This window comes from Astyanax mexicanus, chromosome 23 (genome assembly GCF_023375975.1).
Source record: "Astyanax mexicanus isolate ESR-SI-001 chromosome 23, AstMex3_surface, whole genome shotgun sequence".
Lineage (NCBI taxonomy): Eukaryota > Metazoa > Chordata > Actinopteri > Characiformes > Acestrorhamphidae > Astyanax > Astyanax mexicanus.
In genome coordinates this window covers 24,449,542-24,467,864 of record NC_064430.1, presented here as the reverse complement: position 1 = coordinate 24,467,864, position 18,323 = coordinate 24,449,542, and the positions used below count along the sequence as shown (strand labels likewise).

At 38.4% G+C, this 18,323-nt stretch overlaps 2 protein-coding genes across 2 annotated transcripts in view; one reads left to right on the top strand and one right to left on the bottom strand.

Moving 5' to 3' along the window:
* shcbp1 (SHC SH2-domain binding protein 1) overlaps window positions 1-2,338 on the top strand; it is a 29,921-nt gene extending 27,583 nt beyond the window's left edge. The window contains exon 13 of the mRNA XM_022665417.2: window positions 1,918-2,338. Within this exon, the coding sequence (XP_022521138.2) occupies window positions 1,918-2,264 (347 nt within the window). The 3' untranslated portion in view covers window positions 2,265-2,338. The remainder of the gene's footprint in view (window positions 1-1,917) is intronic.
* The window catches only part of si:ch211-260e23.9 (uncharacterized protein LOC555795 homolog), a 414,295-nt gene that overhangs the window by 75,564 nt on the left and 320,408 nt on the right, over window positions 1-18,323 (bottom strand). The window lies entirely within an intron of this gene.

Sequence of the window (18,323 nt, the reverse complement as noted above, 5' to 3'; positions counted from 1 at the left end):
TTAGCAACTGCCATGCAATGCCTGGCAACCACCTCATATATGATATGATAGCAACTTTGTACCAACCATCTCAGATATAGCAACAACCTAGAAACCATTTAGCAACACTGTAGCAAGCACCTGGAATACCTCAGCAACCACTTGATAAACCAGAGCAACATCATAGTTACCACTTGGAATACCTTAGCAGCTGCCTAGCAACACCTTGCTAAAACCTTAACAAGCACCTAAAATACCTTAGCAACAACTTAACAACACTCTAACAACCCAACCACTTGGTAAACCATAGAAACTACCTAGCAACGAATTAACAACACCAAAGTAGCCACTTGGAACACTCTAGCAACTGCCTAGCAACACCTTAATAAACATCTAATATACATTACACCTTAACCACTTGGAAAACCATAGTATAACAGTATAGCAGCCACTTAACAACTACTTGGGATTCCATAGCAACTGCTTACCAATGCCTTAGCAACCATTTGAGTTTTCAACATTATTTCTTTGTTTACAAATGTTACCTCTCTGGTTATTAGTAGCCTTTTACTTAAAAATGTAACACTGGTCAATCTATAAATATATTAACATATTCATCAATTTTTCCCATAATCAATACTGACAGCCCTAAACACAGGAAACGCCCCCTACCCTCACCCATCATCCTCCACCCTCAGCATAAATCCAGCACAGCTCCGCCTTAACAACAGGCCAGCGGCCGTCAACCCCGTTACATCTCGTTAACTGCAGCACACCTCATTTTAACGAGCACAATTAAAACCCCTGGCAGCCGAGCGTATTTCTGAGCGGCGAGGTTAACGAGATGAAAAATGTGACTTCATCTGTCAGCTGCTCTAATCTGCGCCGCTCCACCATCACCAAATATGAAGCATATGATGCACAGCAGCCCCATAACTGCACTGAACTATACACAGATCATTTTACCGCAGATTTATCTTCCTATCGAAATAAACAAAAGCATCATGCTTTAATTCAGTTAATCAAATTATTATTTTAATGGAAAATTTCATTAAATACATTGGAATACAATTCTCTACATTACTTCTAAGGTTTTCCCAAAATTTAGCATAGCAGTGACTTAGCAATACATTAGCAACCACTTGATAAACCACGGCAACCATTTAGCCACCAACTGGAATGCCATAAGCAACCACCTAGGAACGATTCTCTACGAGACTTCACAATCTGTGATACTGAAAAGGATAAAATACTCCTAAATTATCAAATACCAGGAATGAATTATGGTTTAAGTCTGCATTACCTTGTTTAATTTGGTTTAGTGTAATTTACAGTGATGAAACTAAATATTTCATCTTTTCCCCTTTCTATTACATATACATTAGCTCTAATTAGGCTTTTACTTACTTTTAATTACTTATTAATTGTATAAGGCAGAACCTTAGCACCCACCTCAGAAATTATAGCAGCTGCCTAGAAACCGATTAGAAACCTTAGCAATCACTTGCAATACCTTAGCAACTGCCTAGGAATACTTTAGCAACCACCTTAGAAATGATAGCACCAATTAGAAACAATTTAGCAATCACCTGTAATACCTTAGCAACTGTCTAGCAACTGATTAGAAACACCTTATCAAACCAGAAACCAATTAGCAACACCTTAGCAACCACCTCAGAAATGATAGCACCTGCTTAGCAATTGCCTAGAAAGCACCTGCCTAGCAGTTGCCTAGAAACACCATAGCAACTACCTGGAATACCTTGGCAAATGACAAGCAAAACCTTGTATTACTTGTTAATTTAATGTTTTACCCAGAACTGCTTGGCCTTTTATACACTGAGCTTCAGTACTGTAGATGTGTGTGTGTGGGTATATATGTGTGTGTGTGTGGAAACTCTCCTTATTCAGGCCGTATGTTCTTTTCTGTTTCTGCAGAAGGTGAACTGGAAGACCAATCAGAAGGCGGAGCAGCAGAAGGAGAGGGCGTGGCCGCAGCAGCAGAAGGAGAGGGCGTGGCCGGAGCGGCAAGGGCGGGGTCAGGCTGTGCTATACCTGTTATCGTGGTGGAGGAAAGTGCAAGTCCTTCAGGAATCACAGATGGAGGTGATGTCATGGTGCAGGGGGGGATGGTGACTACGCGCCGTCTGGTGAAAAGTCGTGCGAAGGATTTGGGCACAACGCAGGCCGACGAAAACCTGCTGTCCCAGGACATGTTCGTCTCTATCGAGGGGAATCAGTTCCGCCGTAACGGGATGGGCAGCTTTGGGACGCTCCTGTACTGAGAACTGATGAAGAGCAAATGAAGAGCACGACACACTTTAACACACACACACCTTAATACACACCTTAATACACACTCTGATTTACTGTGTGAGATTTTTTTGTGTAACACTTTACACTTTAAGTGTTGACTAACTAACATGAATTAATGCATTAGTTACCATGAGTAGGACATGAGGTAATACATTAACAATGCTTAATAAAACACGTAACTACAGCATTAATTAATGTTACTTTCACATTACAAGTAAATCATTAGTTAAGATGAACAATAAATCATATACTTTATTATTATACACTTTACTAATGTTAACAAGGTAAACAAGTAACAACTGCTTTAGTTCATCTTCTTGTTATTTGCTTGTGCACTGCAGTTATGCATACAGTAATCGTTAAATATTTATTAAGTAAATATTAATCTGGATATATATATATGTGTGTGTGTACATGTAGAAATTGTAAATGTAAACAGTGAATAACCAATAATGCTTTTGTTAAGCATTATTATTAACATCTGTTAAACATTACTAAGCACTTATACAGCTCAGCTCTGTTCAGTAAAATAAATTTATACCTGATCTAAAGTGAAATTGAAATAATTCTAATCCATGTAGAGACGTACTGTATTTCCAATAGAAGTAAATTAGTAAAATATATAATATTATATTAGTTAACTGACATCAGTAAATAAAATAAGTAACTGGCTACCACTGCATAAGTGTATCAGAGCCAAATATATTTATTACTTATGTTTAATTAATATGTATATTTAACAATTACTGTATGCATAACTGCAGCATACTGTATAAGCAAATAACAAGAAGATAAACTAATGCAGTTGTTACTTGTTTATCTAACATTAGTTAACATTATTAATGAAGTGTATGATTTATTTATTTATTGTTCATCTTAACAAATGTTTTTTTACTGCTAACGTTCTAAAGTTCCTGTGAAAATAACATTAATTAATGCTGTAGTTCTGTGTGTTTAATTAACATTATTTAAGCATTGTTAATGTATTACCTCATGTGTCTTATACATGGTAACTAATGCATTAATTCATGTTAGTTAGTCAACACTTAATGTAAAGTGTTACAGATTTATTTTTAAATGTGTAAATCCGGCCTGCTGTCCGTTTTTAGAGTGAGGTTTTTATGTATTTGTATAGGAGTCTGTATATATTAACACAGCGAGACGTTTATATTCCAACACAGCGGGACGTTAATTGTGTTTTGGGCCTGGGGATAAGGTGATATGTATATTATATATTATATTATATATTATATTAACGCACTGACACATTAATTTCTGTTTTGGTTTAAGGTTCATTACACTAAGCAGCCGTCAGCGGGTCGCGGTGCCTGAGCTTCCCTCGGCTTAAGGCTTCACCTTTTGTGAGACACACACTTGTTTAATTCCTGTTGATTAATTTTCAGTGGATTAAAGGTCTGGTAAAACCTCATTACACTGCAGGCACTTTGATTAATTATAACATTCAGCTTGTCCTGCCAAAAGAAGAAAAAAAAAACCCTCCATATTCAATAAGATGCTTCGCTCTGACCCGAATTAGCCCAGAATGTTTTCCACAGCCAGCGGTCAAGGTGGCGTTTATTAAATTGGGAATGAAGAGTGGGAGTTTAAGCTGAATCCGATGTGATTTACAGATCAGATCATTCGAAATGAAGGACATTTTCCACCTCCACACTCTCTCAGACGCTCCTCCCTGTTTCTCGGTTGTTTAATAGAGACGCTCAGGTTTGCGTGAGTGGATAATCTTACTGTAATCTCGTATTACTGTATTTTTCGCACTATAAGTCACTCTTAAAATACTTACATTTCCCAAAAAAATCATTGGTGCACCTTATAATCCTGTGCACCTTATGAATATATGTATTATATCGTCACTGTCCAATGAAAAACAAAGATATATCCAAAACATCAACTTTACAGGAGAGAGAAAAAACCTTGTACACTTTCAACGTAAAAAACGTTAAAATTTCAGGTCATTTTGAAGAGTTTCTATTGGTCCGTTCATCAAGACATTTTGGCACAGTGTAAGAGACAGTTTGGTCAAGTTGTAGTAAATGTAGTAAACTTAAAATCAACCAAAATGAACATGCGACGATGTATTCTGCATTATATTATGTTCTACAGGAGTTTCAATTTAGTTCTCCAGCAGTATTAGCATTACCCGCAAAACGCTCTAAGCGCTAGCTCTTTCACCATTCAAAGGGTGAGTATTATCAGCCTGTAGCCTGCTGTTAACCCTAGCTAGCACTGCTGGAGCAGCATTAGCATTACTCGCTAAAAGCTCCAAAACGCTTCATTCAGAGGTAAGTATTATCAGACTGTATTCTGCGTGTTTATTGTGTTGAATCAAGCTATGTCAGACGAAGCACTAGCTAACATCGCCCTGGCTTACCACCTAACACGCAGGGTTCCTCAGAGTAGCGCTGTCGGGCGGCATTTACTAGCGCTAACTGCTACTGCTACTACTGCTGCTGCACCCAGCCTTAGTGTAAATCTGGAAATCTAAGCTTACTGTAAATGAACGGAAGTGCTTTACTCACTCAAATAAACAGGAGTTTTCATGAGAGAAATCTGTGTAGATCAACGTCCAGCTCTTCTTTGACTTTGAAAGAAAATTGATTTTTTAAGAATTACAGTTTTGGTTACTTAGTTTACAGGTCTCTGCAAGATCTGCTGGATTACAAGAAAAACATGGCGACACCCCTGTTCCTTACTAGTGTCGTATAATGTGCCTTAAAATCTGAAAATTATGGTAGTCTTATCGGTTTACAGGAGTTAACAGTTGGTTAGTCTGGGCAAACATTGATGTGATTTAATGTTAGTTTGTCTGGTCACATGAACAATTGTAGCCTTAAAAAAACCGCTGCTCATTACTATAACCATAACAGATTATTACCACCCACTGCACTGTCCACTGTGGGTGGTAATAATGCCTTATTATATGATGTATTCCTAGTGCACACCAGACAGTGTGTATCGAGGGATATTAAATACTTACACTTACCCACAGCTTCAGAAATGGAACATCCCATCCATCTGCAGCTGCTATCAGGCCTTACTTCAACTCCCATAATTCACCATGCCTTGCCATGAGCACACTGGCCAGTGTTCAGCCTCCCTCTCTATTTCATAAGCAATTTACACACTGCTGTCCCATGATTTTAGGCATGGCAGTGTATGGTGGGAATGTTGGGTAAACAGAATGAAGGTGTTTCTAAATTTCCTGTTTAGAATTTTTTTTGTTGTTGTAATTTTAAAGTTTATAAGAGAAATTTTAAACACACTTGCATGAACAAAAGCTCTGTTTCTTCTAAATATCACGTCTGTCAAATAAAATTAAATCATTGTTTCTTTGTTGTTGCTGTTTTTCACATTTCTTAATGCTGTAAATCGTGCAGTTTCTTGTTTTATATTGATTTGAAATAGAATCTTTATTAGGGCCCGAGCACCGAAGGCGCAGGCGAAGCCTGCACCGGAGGTGCAAAGCCCTATTGTTTTTGGTCCGTTTATTATTAGGGCCCGAGCACCGAAGGCGCAGGCGAAGCCTGCACCGGAGGTGCAAAGCCCTATTGTTTTTGGTCCGTTTATTATTATTAGGGCCCGAGCACCGAAGGCGCAGGCGAAGCCTGCACCGGAGGTGCAAAGCCCTATTGTTTTTGGTCCGTTTATTAGGGCCCGAGCACCGAAGGCGCAGGCGAAGCCTGCACCGGAGGTGCAAAGCCCTATTGTTTTTGGTCCGTTTATTATTATTAGGGCCCGAGCACCGAAGGCGCAGGCGAAGCCTGCACCGGAGGTGCAAAGCCCTATTGTTTTTGGTCCGTTTATTAGGGCCCGAGCACCGAAGGCGCAGGCGAAGCCTGCACCGGAGGTGCAAAGCCCTATTGTTTTTGGTCCGTTTATTATTATTATTATTATTATTTTTATTTTTAAACTTCGCGCCCATTTTTGAGGCCTTTCTGATACTCGAAAACTCTTGAATTTTGGCACAGACATCAAAGCCGGTGAAAAATTTGAAATTTCACAGTTCCTGGGCTTGGGAGTTGATCAGGAGCTCTATAGCGCCCCCAAACGTTGCCAGTGGCCGGGATAAAGTTTGTCCAATGTGCACCAACTTTGGTACGCTCATTGACCTCATTATACCAATCAAGAATCACTTGGATTTATTTGACTCCGCCTAACAGGAAGTCGGCCATTTTGGCAGGAAGTCGCAAAATAAAAAGTTTCCCGTGGTGTTTTGGGTGGGTTACGATGTTCGAAAACTCATAAAATTTCACAGGCATATTGGGCATAGGCTGTACTTTGATGTAAAATTGGAATTTTTCATATTCATAATTTATCAGCTCTCTAGCGCCACCTATTTTATATGACATTTATAGAAAGCTCTTAGCCTCTTCTAAATAAGCAGACCCAATAATGCCTTTAAATGATTTTGAGAAATGTAATCGTTTTTCTAATGTGGAGCTAAATGACTCTACAGCGCCCCCTATTTGGTTTAGGCTAATAAATTAGCGGTAGCTGTCTCAAATTTTCCCCAATGTTCAAGATTTTTGGTAGAAACATAGATATTACGATGCCACACATAATACCCATTGGCATGTATTAGCTCCGCCCAACAGGAAGTCGGCCATTTTGAAAAATGTTAAATTTTTACACATTTTTCACGAACTCATTCGAACTCCTCCTAGAGTCTTTGTCAGATTACAACTAAATGGTCTGTGGATAGTCTCCAGACATACATGGTGCTAAATTGCGAAGGAATAGTCGATAGCTGAAATGATGACGTAATGGCGGGCAGTTGATTTAATACAGACACAACACTAAACCAAATAGAAACATTAGCATGGTCAGAACACAGCTGCTTGGAAATTCATGAAACTTGGCAAAAACATAAAAGACATCATTACACACGTTTTCAGTGTTGATATGATTGACTCCGCCCAACAGGAAGTCGGCCATTTTGAAAAACGTGCATTTTACACACATTTTTTGCATACTTTGTCGAACTCCTCCTAGGGAATTTGTTGAATACTCTTGATATTTGTCAGCAATAAACTACTACCATCCCTGATGATAAATTGCGAAGGAATAGTCGATATCTTAAACGAGGACGAAATGGCGGACAGTTGAATTGCTGGAGATACCCCATTAAAATAGGAAGTAAATACATTCTGGTGTTGGTAGGTGTTTGAGGAGGTTAAACAGGTTGAAAACTCACGAAACTTTACAGGCCTGCTTGATTTAAGCGGTCCTTTGATTAAAAATTTAAATTTCATATATACATATTTCATTGGCTCTATAGCGCCACCTAGGTTTCAATGCATATTTGACATTACGGAAATGCTCAAAAACTCTTGAAAATTGTCAGGTTCCATAAGATCTAAAAACACTTTACAAATATTGTGATAATTTTTTCATGTGTAGCTAGCGGACTCTATAGCGCCCCCTAATTCATTCGTTTAATAAATTAGCTGTGGATGTGTCACAATTTGTCTAATCTTCTCAAATTTTGGTAGGAGCGTAGATACTATGACTCTGCACATATTTGCAATTGGTTTGTATTAGCTCCGCCCAACAGGAAGTCGGCCATATTGTATTTTGTCATTTTTTTACACTTTTTTTCACAAACTCATTTAAACTGCTCCTAAAGTCTTTGTCAGATTACCTCTAAATTAGCTGTGAATGAACATCAGACACAGTTGATGAAAATTGCCAAAGGAATAGTTGATCGCTAAAACGGTGACGTAATGGCGAGCAATTGATTGAATAGAGACGCAACACTAAACCAAAGTGAAACCATGACACAGTCAGAACACAGATGATTAAAAATTCATAAAACTTGGCAAAAACACAAGAGACATCATTAGACACGTTTTCAGTATTGGTAGGACTGACTCCGCCCAACAGGAAGTCGGCCATTTTGAAATATGTGCATTTTACACACATTTTTTGCATACTTTGTCGAACTCCTCCTAGGGAATTTGTTGAATACTCTTGATATTTGTCAACAATAAACTACTAACACACCTGATGATAAATTGCGAAGGAATAGTCGATATCTTAAACGGGGACGAAATGGCAGACAGTTGAATTGCTTGAGATACCCCATTAAAACAGGAAGTGAATACATTCTTGTGTTGGTAGGTGTTTGAGGAGGTTAAAATGGATGAAAACTCACAAAACTTTACAGGCCTGCTTGTTTTACGTGGTCCTTTGGTCTGAAATTGAAATTTCATATATACGCATTTCATTGGCTCTATAGCGCCACCTAGGTTTCAATGAATATTTGACATTACGGGAATAATCAAAAACTCTTGAAAATTGTCAGATTGCATAGGACCTAAAAACACATTACAAATATTGTGATAATTTTTTCATGTGTAGCTAGCTGACTCTACAGCGCCCCCTAATTTGTTCAGTTAATAAATTAGCTCTGGATGTGTCAAAATTGGTCTAATGTTCTCCAATTTTGGTAGGAATGTAGATACTGTGACCCTGAACATATTTGCAATTGGCTTGTATTAGCTCTGCCCAACAGGAAGTCGGCCATATTGGAATTTGTAAGATTTTTACACTTTTTTCACAAACTCATTTAAACTGCTCCTAAAGTCTTTGTCAGATTACCTCTTATTTCACTGTAAATGAACAACAGACATATTTGATGAAAACTGCCAAAGGATTAGTTGATCGCTAAAACAGTGACGTAATGGCGGGCAATTGATTGACTAGAGACGCAACACTAAACCAAAGTGAAACCATGACACGGTCAGAACACAGATGATTGAAAATTCATGAAACTTGGCAAAAACACAAGAGAAATCATTACACACGTTTTCAGTATTGGTAGGACTGACTCCGCCCAACAGGAAGTCTGCCATTTTGAAATATCTGCATTTTACATACATTTTTTGCGTATGTTGTCAAACTACTCCTAGAAATTTTGTTGAATTCTCTTGGTATTTGATAAAAATAAACACTGAACATATCTGATGACAAATTTTGAAGGAATAGTCGATATCTTAAACGAGGACGAAATGACGGACGGTTGAATTTTTGAGATGCCACCTCAAAACAGGAAGTTGACACCTAGGTAATGCAAGGTGTTTTGAGGAGGTTAACTCACAAAACTCACAAAATTTGACCGGCCTGCTTATCTGAGGCGGTTCTTTGATCTAGAATTAAAAATTCAAATACATGTGTTTTCACAGCTCTATAGCGCCACCTATATTTTAAATGAATATTTGACATTTTTGGCAGAATAGAAAACTCTTGAAAATTGGCACACTCAATGAGACCTCAAAATTACTTTCACCGGTTTCTCAGTTTGGCCCGGTACGATATGCGCTGGTGTGCGAGGGCCCTACGTCCCCCTGTGACAGGGGGACAACTCGTTATTATTATTAGGGCCCGAGCACCGAAGGCGCAGGCGAAGCCTGCACCGGAGGTGCAAAGCCCTATTGTTTTTGGAATGTTTATTATTATTATTATTATTATTATTATTATTATTTTTATTTTTAAACTTCGCGCCCATTTTTGAGGCCTTTCTGATACTCGAAAACTCTTGCATTTTGGCACAGACGTCAAAGCCGGTGAAAAATTTAAAATTACATTGTTCTCAGGTTTGGGCGTGGATCAGGAGCTCTATAGCGCCCCCAAACGTTGCCAGTGGCCGGGATAAAGTTTGTCCAATGTGCACCAACTTTGGTACGCTCATTGACCTCATTATACCGATCAAGAATCACTTGGATTTATTTGACTCCGCCTAACAGGAAGTCGGCCATTTTGGCAGGAAGTCGCAAAATAAAAAGTTTCCCGTGGTGTTTTGGGTGGGTTACGATGTTCGAAAACTCCTAAAATTTCACAGGCCTATTCGGCATAGGCTGTACTTTGATGTAAAATTGGAATTTTTCATATTCATAATTTATCAGCTCTCTAGCGCCACCTATTTTATATGACATTTATAGAAAGCTCTTAGCCTCTTCTAAATTAGCAGACCCAATAATGCCTTTAAATGATTTCGAGAAATGTAATCATTTTTCTAATGTGGTGCTAAATGACTCTACAGCGCCCCCTATTTGGTTTAGGCTCATAAATTAGCGGTAGCTGTCTCAAATTTTCCCCAATGTTCAAAATTTTTGGTAGAAACATAGATATTTCGATGCCACACATAATACCCATTGGCATGTATTAGCTCCGCCCAACAGGAAGTCGGCCATTTTGAAAAATGTTAAATTTTTACACATTTTTCACGAACTCATTCGAACTCCTCCTAGAGTCTTTGTCAGATTACAACTAAATGGTCTGTGGATAGTCTCCAGACATACGTGGTGCTAAATTGCGAAGGAATAGTCGATAGCTGAAACAATGACGTAATGGCGGGCAGTTGATTTAATACAGACACAACACTAAACCAAATAGAAACATTAGCATGGTCAGAACACAGCTGCTTGGAAATTCATGAAACTTGGCAAAAACATAAAAGACATCATTACACACGTTTTCAGTGTTGATATGATTGACTCCGCCCAACAGGAAGTCGGCCATTTTGAAAAACGTGCATTTTACACACATTTTTTGCATACTTTGTCGAACTCCTCCTAGGGAATTTGTTGAATACTCTTGATATTTGTCAGCAATAAACTACTACCATCCGTGATGATAAATTGCGAAGGAATAGTCGATATCTTAAACGAGGACGAAATGGCGGACAGTTGAATTGCTGGAGATACCCCATTAAAATAGGAAGTAAATACATTCTGGTGTTGGTAGGTGTTTGAGGAGGTTAAACAGGTTGAAAACTCACGAAACTTTACAGGCCTGCTTGATTTAAGCGGTCCTTTGATTAAAAATTTAAATTTCATATATACATATTTCATTGGCTCTATAGCGCCACCTAGGTTTCAATGCATATTTGACATTACGGAAATGCTCAAAAACTCTTGAAAATTGTCAGATTCCTTAAGATCTAAAAACACTTTACAAATATTGTGATAATTTTTTCATGTGTAGCTAGCGGACTCTATAGCGCCCCCTAATTCATTCGTTTAATAAATTAGCTGTGGATGTGTCACAATTTGTCTAATCTTCTCAAATTTTGGTAGGAGCGTAGATACTATGACTCTGCACATATTTGCAATTGGTTTGTATTAGCTCCGCCCAACAGGAAGTCGGCCATATTGGATTTTGTCATTTTTTTACACTTTTTTTCACAAACTCATTTAAACTGCTCCTAAAGTCTTTGTCAGATTACCTCTAAATTAGCTGAGAATGAACATCAGACACAGTTGATGAAAATTGCCAAAGGAATAGTTGATCGCTAAAACGGTGACGTAATGGCGAGCAATTGATTGAATAGAGACGCAACACTAAACCAAAGTGAAACCATGACACAGTCAGAACACAGATGATTAAAAATTCATGAAACTTGGCAAAAACACAAGAGACATCATTAGACACGTTTTCAGTATTGGTAGGACTGACTCCGCCCAACAGGAAGTCGGCCATTTTGAAATATCTGAATTTTGCATACATTTTTTGCGTATGTTGTCAAACTACTCCTAGAAATTTTGTTGAATTCTCTTGGTATTTGGTAAATATAAACATTGAACATATCTGATGATAAATTGTGAAGAAATAGTCGATATCTTAAACGAGGAGGGAATGGCGGACGGTTGAATGTTTGAGATGCCACATCAAAACTGGAGGTTGACACATAGGTAATGCTATGAGTTTTGAGGACGTTATAAGAGAGAAAAGCTCACAAACTTTGACCGGCCTGCTTATCTGAGGCTGTTGTTTGATCTAGAATTAGAATTTCAAATATATGTGTTTTAACAGCTCTATAGCGCCACCTGTATTTTAAAAGGGTATTTCACATTTTTGGCAGGATAGAAAACTCTTGAAAATTACCACACTTAATAAGACCTCAAAATTACTTTCACCGGTTTCTCGGTTTGGCCCGGTACGATTTGCGCTGTTGTGCGAGGGCCCTACGTCCCCCTGTGACAGGGGGACAACTCGTTATTAGGGCCCGAGCACCGAAGGCGCAGGCGAAGCCTGCACCGGAGGTGCAAAGCCCTATTGTTTTTGGTCCGTTTATTATTATTATTATTATTATTACGCTTCTTGACCCTTTCGCTCATTTTTGAGGCATTTCTGATATGGGAAAACTCACGCATTTTGGCACAGGCCTCAAACTTGGTGAAAATGTAAAAGTTCCATAGAGCATTGACATGGGTGTGGTTCAGGAGCTCCATAGCGCCCCCAAACGTCGGCATTGGCTGGAATGAAGTTTGTCCAATGTGCACCAACTTTGGTACACTCATTGACCTCTTCATAAAGAACAAGAATCACTTGGTTTTATTTGACTCCGCCCAACAGGAAGTCGGCCATTTTGACAGGAAGTTGCAAAATAAAAAGTTTCCCGCTGGGTTTCGGAGTGGTTAGGATGTTTGAAAACTCCTAAAATTTTACAGAGCTATTTGGCTTAGGCCAAACTTTCACCGTAAATTAAAATTTTGTATATTCGTGTTTCATCAGCTCTCTAGCGCCACCTATTTCATATGACATTTTTGGAAAGCGCTCAGCCTCTTGATAATTGGCAGATTCAATAAGGCCTCGAAGTGACTTAGATATATGTTGTCATTTTTGTCGTGTGTAGCTAGATGACTCTACAGCGCCCCCTATTTGGTTCGGCTAATAAATTAGCTGTGGCCTCCTTAAAAATTCTCAGATATTCTCGATATTTGACAGAAACATAGACAATATGATTCTGCACATATTAGCAATCGGAATGCATTAGCTCCGCCCAACAGGAAGTCGGCCATTTTGGAATTTGTGGAATTTTGACATATTTTTCACAAACTCATTCGAACTCCTCCTAGAGTCTTTGTCAGATTACTTCTAAATTGTCAGTGGATAGTCCCCAGACATACATGGTGATAAATTGTGAAGGAATAGTCGATAGCTGAAACGATGACGTAATGGCAGGCAATTAATTTAATGGAGACGCAACACTAGACCAAAGTGAAACCATGACACAGTCATAAAACAGATTATTGAAAAATCATGAAACTTGGTAAAAACACAAGAGACATCATAAGACACGTTTTTAGTATTGGAATGATTGACTCCGCCCAACAGGAAGTCGGCCATTTTGAAATATGTGCATTTTACACACATTTTTTGCATACTTTGTCGAACTCCTCCTAGGGAATTTGTTGAATACTCTTGATATTTGTCAGTAATAAACTACTAACAAACCTGATGATAAATTGCGAAGGAATAGTCGATATCTTAAACGAGGACGAAATGGCGGACAGTTGAATTGCTTGAGATGCCCCGTTAAAACAGGAAGTGAATACATTCTGGTGTTGGTAGGTGTTTGAGGAGGTTAAAAAGGATGAAAACTCTCAAAAATTTACAGGCCTGCTTGATTTAAGCAGTACTTTGATCTGAAATTAAAATTTCATATATACGTATTTCATTGGCTCTATAGCGCCACCTAGGTTTCAATGCATATTTGACATTACGGGAATGCTCAAAACCTCTTGAAAATTGACAGATTGCATAAGACCTAACAACACTTTACAAATATTTTGACAATTTTTTCATGTATAGCTAGCTGACTCTACAGCGCCCCCTAATTTGTTCAGTTAATAAATTAGCTCTGGATGTGTCAAAATTGGTCTAATGTTCTCCAATTTTGGTACGAATGTAGATACTGTGACCCTGCACATATTTGCAATTGGCTTGTATTAGCTCCGCCCAACAGGAAGTCGGCCATATTGGAATTTGTAATATTTTTACACTTTTTTCACAAACTCATTTAAACTGCTCCTAAAGTCTTTGTCAGATTACCTCTTATTTCACTGTAAATGAACAACGGACATATTTGATGAAAACTGTCAAAGGATTAGTTGATCGCTAAAACAGTGACGTAATGGCGGGCAATTGATTGACTAGAGACGCAACACTAAACCAAAGTGAAACCATGACATGGTCAGAACACAGATGATTGAAAATTCATGAAACTTGGCAAAAACTCAAGAGACATCATTACACACGTTTTCAGTATTGGTAGGACTGACTCCGCCCAACAGGAAGTCTGCCATTTTGAAATATCTGCATCTTACATACATTTTTTGCATATGTTGTCAAACTACTCCTAGAAATTTTGTTGAATTCTCTTGGTATTTGGTCAAAATAAACACTGAACATATCTGATGATAAATTGTGAAGGAATAGTCGATATCTCAAACGAGGACGAAATGGCAGATGGTTGAATTTTTGAGATGCCACCTCAAAACAGGAGGTGAAAACCTAGGTAATGCCAGGTGTTTTGAGGAGGTTATAACGAAGAAAAACTCACAAAATTTGATTGGCCTGCTTATCTAAGGCTGTTGTTTGATGTAGAATTAAAATTTCAAATACATGTATTTTAACAGCGCTATAGCGCCACCTGTATTTTAAATGGATATTTCACATGTTTAACAGGATAGAAAACTCTTGAAAATTGGCACACTCAATAAGACCTCAAAATTACTTTTACCGGTTTCTCGGTTTGGCCCGGTACGATTTGCGCTGTTGTGCGAGGGCCCTACGTCCCCCTGTGACAGGGGGACAACTCGTTATTATTAGGGCCCGAGCACCGAAGGCGCAGGCGAAGCCTGCACCGGAGGTGCAAAGCCCTATTGTTTTTGGTCCGTTTATTATTATTATTATTATTATTATTATTATTTTTATTTTTAAACTTCGCGCCCATTTTTGAGGCCTTTCTGATACTCGAAAACTCTTGAATTTTGGCACAGACATCAAAGCCGGTGAAAAATTTGAAATTTCACAGTTCCTGGGCTTGGACGTTGATCAGGAGCTCTATAGCGCCCCCAAACGTTGCTAGTGGCCGGGATAAAGTTTGTCCAATGTGCACCAACTTTGGTACGCTCATTGACCTCATTATACCGATCAAGAATCACTTGGATTTATTTGACTCCGCCTAACAGGAAGTCTGCCATTTTGGCAGGAAGTCGCAAAATAAAAAGTTTCCCGTGGTGTTTTGGGTGGGTTACGATGTTCGAAAACTCATAAAATTTCACAGGCATATTGGGCATAGGCTGTACTTTGATGTAAAATTGGAATTTTTCATATTCATAATTTATCAGCTCTCTAGCGCCACCTATTTTATATGACATTTATAGAAAGCTCTTAGCCTCTTCTAAATAAGCAGACCCAATAATGCCTTTAAATGATTTCGAGAAATGTAATCGTTTTTCTAATGTGGAGCTAAATGACTCTACAGCGCCCCCTATTTGGTTTAGGCTAATAAATTAGCGGTAGCTGTCTCAAATTTTCCCCAATGTTCAAGATTTTTGGTAGAAAAATAGATATTACGATGCCACACATAATACCCATTGGCATGTATTAGCTCCGCCCAACAGGAAGTCGGCCATTTTGAAAAATGTTAAATTTTTACACATTTTTCACGAACTCATTCGAACTCCTCCTAGAGTCTTTGTCAGATTACAACTAAATGGTCTGTGGATTGTCTCCAGACATACGTGGTGCTAAATTGCGAAGGAATAGTCGATAGCTGAAACGATGACGTAATGGCGGGCAGTTGATTTAATACAGACACAACACTAAACCAAATAGAAACATTAGCATGGTCAGAACACAGCTGCTTGGAAATTCATGAAACTTGGCAAAAACATAAAAGACATCATTACACACGTTTTCAGTGTTGATATGATTGACTCCGCCCAACAGGAAGTCGGCCATTTTGAAAAACGTGCATTTTACACACATTTTTTGCATACTTTGTCGAACTCCTCCTAGGGAATTTGTTGAATACTCTTGATATTTGTCAGCAATAAACGACTACCATCCGTGATGATAAATTGCGAAGGAGTAGTCGATATCTTAAACGAGGACGAAATGGCGGACAGTTGAATTGCTGGAGATACCCCATTCAAATAGGAAGTAAATACATTCTGGTGTTGGTAGGTGTTTGAGGAGGTTAAACAGGTTGAACACTCACGAAACTTTACAGGCCTGCTTGATTTAAGCGGTCCTTTGATTAAAAATTTAAATTTCATATATACATATTTCATTGGCTCTATAGCGCCACCTAGGTTTCAATGCATATTTGACATTACGGAAATGCTCAAAAACTCTTGAAAATTGTCAGATTCCATAAGATCTAAAAACACTTTACAAATATTGTGATAATTTTTTCATGTGTAGCTAGCGGACTCTATAGCGCCCCCTAATTCATTCGTTTAATAAATTAGCTGTGGATGTGTCACAATTTGTCTAATCTTCTCAAATTTTGGTAGGAGCGTAGATACTATGACTCTGCACATATTTGCAATTGGTTTGTATTAGCTCCGCCCAACAGGAAGTCGGCCATATTGGATTTTGTCATTTTTTTACACTTTTTTTCACAAACTCATTTAAACTGCTCCTAAAGTCTTTGTCAGATTACCTCTAAATTAGCTGAGAATGAACATCAGACACAGTTGATGAAAATTGCCAAAGGAATAGTTGATCGCTAAAACGGTGACGTAATGGCGAGCAATTGATTGAATAGAGACGCAACACTAAACCAAAGTGAAACCATGACACAGTCAGAACACAGATGATTAAAAATTCATGAAACTTGGCAAAAACACAAGAGACATCATTAGACACGTTTTCAGTATTGGTAGGACTGACTCCGCCCAACAGGAAGTCGGCCATTTTGAAATATCTGAATTTTGCATACATTTTTTGCGTATGTTGTCAAACTACTCCTAGAAATTTTGTTGAATTCTCTTGGTATTTGGTAAATATAAACATTGAACATATCTGATGATAAATTGTGAAGAAATAGTCGATATCTTAAACGAGCAGGGAATGGCGGACGGTTGAATGTTTGAGATGCCACATCAAAACTGGAGGTTGACACATAGGTAATGCTATGAGTTTTGAGGACGTTATAAGAGAGAAAAGCTCACAAACTTTGACCGGCCTGCTTATCTGAGGCTGTTGTTTGATCTAGAATTAGAATTTCAAATACATGTGTTTTAACAGCTCTATAGCGCCACCTGTATTTTAAAAGGGTATTTCACATTTTTGGCAGGATAGAAAACTCTTGAAAATTACCACACTTAATAAGACCTCAAAATTACTTTCACTGGTTTCTCGGTTTGGCCCGGTACGATTTGCGCTGTTGTGCGAGGGCCCTACGTCCCCCTGTGACAGGGGGACAACTCGTTATTATTATTATTTTTATTTTTAAACTTCGCACCCATTTTTGAGGCCTTTCTGATACTCGAAAACTCTTGAATTTTGGCACAGACATCAAAGCCGGTGAAAAATTTGAAATTTCACAGTTCCTGAGCTTGGGAGTTGATCAGGAGCTCTATAGCGCCCCCAAACGTTGCCAGTGGCCGGGATAAAGTTTGTCCAATGTGCACCAACTTTGGTACGCTCATTGACCTCATTATACTGATCAAGAATCACTTGGATTTATTTGACTCCGCCTAACAGGAAGTCGGCCATTTTGGCAGGAAGTCGCAAAATAAAAAGTTTCCCGTGGTGTTTTTGGTGGGTTACGATGTTCGAAAACTCATAAAATTTCACAGGCATATTGGGCATAGGCTGTACTTTGATGTAAAATTGGAATTTTTCATATTCATAATTTATCAGCTCTCTAGCGCCACCTATTTTATATGACATTTATAGAAAGCTCTTAGCCTCTTCTAAATAAGCAGACCCAATAATGCCTTTAAATGATTTTGAGAAATGTAATCATTTTTCTAATGTGGAGCTAAATGACTCTACAGCGCCCCCTATTTGGTTTAGGCTAATAAATTAGCGGTAGCTGTCTCAAATTTTCCCCAATGTTCAAGATTTTTGGTAGAAACATAGATATTACGATGCCACACATAATACCCATTGGCATGTATTAGCTCCGCCCAACAGGAAGTTGGCCATTTTGAAAAATGTTAAATTTTTACACATTTTTCACGAACTCATTCGAACTCCTCCTAGAG